This window comes from Cryptosporidium bovis (assembly GCF_009768925.1).
Source record: "Cryptosporidium bovis isolate 45015 chromosome Unknown contig_52, whole genome shotgun sequence".
NCBI classification, from domain to species: domain Eukaryota; phylum Apicomplexa; class Conoidasida; order Eucoccidiorida; family Cryptosporidiidae; genus Cryptosporidium; species Cryptosporidium bovis.
The window spans coordinates 1-2,207 of record NW_027125003.1 but is presented as its reverse complement, the minus strand read 5'-3'; the positions used below and the strand labels follow the sequence as shown (position 1 = coordinate 2,207).

The 2,207-nt window shown below is 31.2% G+C and overlaps 1 protein-coding gene across 1 annotated transcript; it reads right to left on the bottom strand.

Annotated features, from left to right (window-relative positions):
• Nucleotides 1–73: 73 nt before the first annotated feature.
• On the bottom strand, nt 74–1,097 carry FG379_003078 (uncharacterized protein; the record flags this gene model as incomplete). Its single annotated transcript, XM_067328589.1, has 2 exons — nt 74–105; nt 161–1,097. Coding segments are annotated over 2 exons (969 nt in total), but the record flags the coding sequence as incomplete, so codon positions are not given.
• Between the last annotated feature and the right edge of the window lie 1,110 nt (nt 1,098–2,207).

The following is a 2,207-nucleotide window of genomic DNA, read 5'->3' as shown; positions in this document are numbered from 1 at the left end:
TCGGCACTTAAACCAGGTATTATTTGGAGATATGTTGAACCTCCATTTCCTTTATGAGACGAAACTATCTTACCAAATCCATCAAATTGCTCGATCGGGATCTCACTTGAAACTATTGTTCTTTCAGCTCCATTTCTACCAGAAACAACGTAAAACCAACCCTCTTTTACTATTAGTCTTAGATTGTAGTTAAATTTCATATTTCCTATCTCAATATCTTCACCCAAACTACCCCATTTCTGCTTTTCACCTGAAGAATTTTCAAAATAGAGTCCAATCATATCAGGATTAATCATAAGATGCATAATTTTCTTACTTGAACTCTTATCGTAAAAGGCATACTCGTTGAAAATTCCATTTTTTGTTTTTATACCAAAAACACCCATTAATGATATCTCAATACCTGTTGAGTAAAGAGTTGAATCTACAGTGAGCATAAATTCATTCGATAAGCAACCTTGAAATATGCCTATTGTACAGCTTGAAACGTAACTAGTAACTGAACTTTGTCTTATTATTTTATCTGTACTATTCGGCTCGTAAATTGCCGAAGGATCGTACTCGAATTCTGAATCTACATCTGCTATTACTTTTGTAAAGTTATTTGAAAGTGTGTATGGTAGCATACATATTACACCACCTTCTGATTCAAGTACCCAGTATCTAGAATTGTACTTGTCTGTCCAGTAATTCACGCTAAAAGGTATTTCATTTCCTGGAGAATATGAATATGAATCAGATTTGTACTTTCCAGAACAGAATTGTCTTCTAATTGGATCATAGAGTACTGCAAAGCTTGGAAATAATATACTAGTTAAAACGGTTTTATCATTCTCATTTTTAAACATATAACTTCCAAGTGATCCATATTCTTCTAAGTTATTGCTTGTACCTTGATTTGTTTTTGATTTGATCTCCAATTTTTGAGATCCTACCCTACCTAAAACAAACTCATTGTACTCAGTTTGTAAAGCTGAGCTGGAAATCAAACTATTAAAAACTACATATATTATAGTGCAAAACTCTAATGTTCTTCCCATCATCCTCCAAATACCTATTATCGATGAAAAGAAGCACAAGGGAATGCCTTTTTTTGTACTATTATTGATTAATTTTTTTCTTTCTCGCCTTCTAGTTTAGCACCTACTTTTCACTCACTAATACATTATTAAAATCTCATCACCGACTTCCCACATCCTCTTCTTCCTCTTTTTTATTATACGTACTGGCTATTACATGTCAAGTAACACACACTTTGACTTAAATCTTGCCGCCAATTGTATTTAGTCTTCTTCGGTACCATTTGCATGCAAAGAATAAATATACAAATTAATGCGGAAGCGAAACAAAAATTAAAATGATTGAGTAAATGTATTTTTCAAATAATTTATCAAACAATGAGAACTGAAAGATAGAAAATATTTTTAAATTAAAATAAGCTAATAACATATTTATTTTTGTCTCAAAAATTTGTTTTTTCCTGGTAACATATTTAAAACAATAAATTTAGTGGGCGTAAAATGGTAAAACAGATTAACTACTGTTATTTTCAGAAAATAATGACTTTCTATTACTGGTTAAGTTAGGTAATCTACTTTTTTATGTATAATTTTTTCTAATTTTCTCTAATAATCAAAACTGCTTGCACTAAATTCCTCATTTTCCTCTATACCTCCATATGCCTTCTTCCTGAATTTAATTTCTAAGTTTCTAATATGCCTAACAATTTTTAATTCTTTTCTCTTTCTTCTCCCTTTTTTAGTTAAGTGAGAATATACATACGTCATTGCAGGGGAGAATAATGGAATTCTGGAGAATAATCTAGAAACAGCTCCCTTTTTCTTCCCGGGTTCTATAAATGTAACAGGTTCAAGGTCCACATTTCTACCACTATTTATCTTATTGCTTTTGTTTCCGTCTCTCCTTTTACCCTTTTTATTATTTCTACTTTTTTGTTTCTTGTCTGACTTTCTGCTACTAGTTTCCCTTTCAGAATAACTTCCATCCAGACTAGAGTCAGAATCAGAAAATTGAACTAGTTTTGGCAACGCACTATATTCAACTTCTGAAATAAAACTGTTTTCGTCAAACTCGTCTTTACCATTCCTATTTTCACCTACGTGTCTTCTTTTTATGGAATCTCCTATTTCTTTGGCTATTTTTTTTGATTTATTTTTTCCTTCAGGAGTTGAAATATAAATTATAAG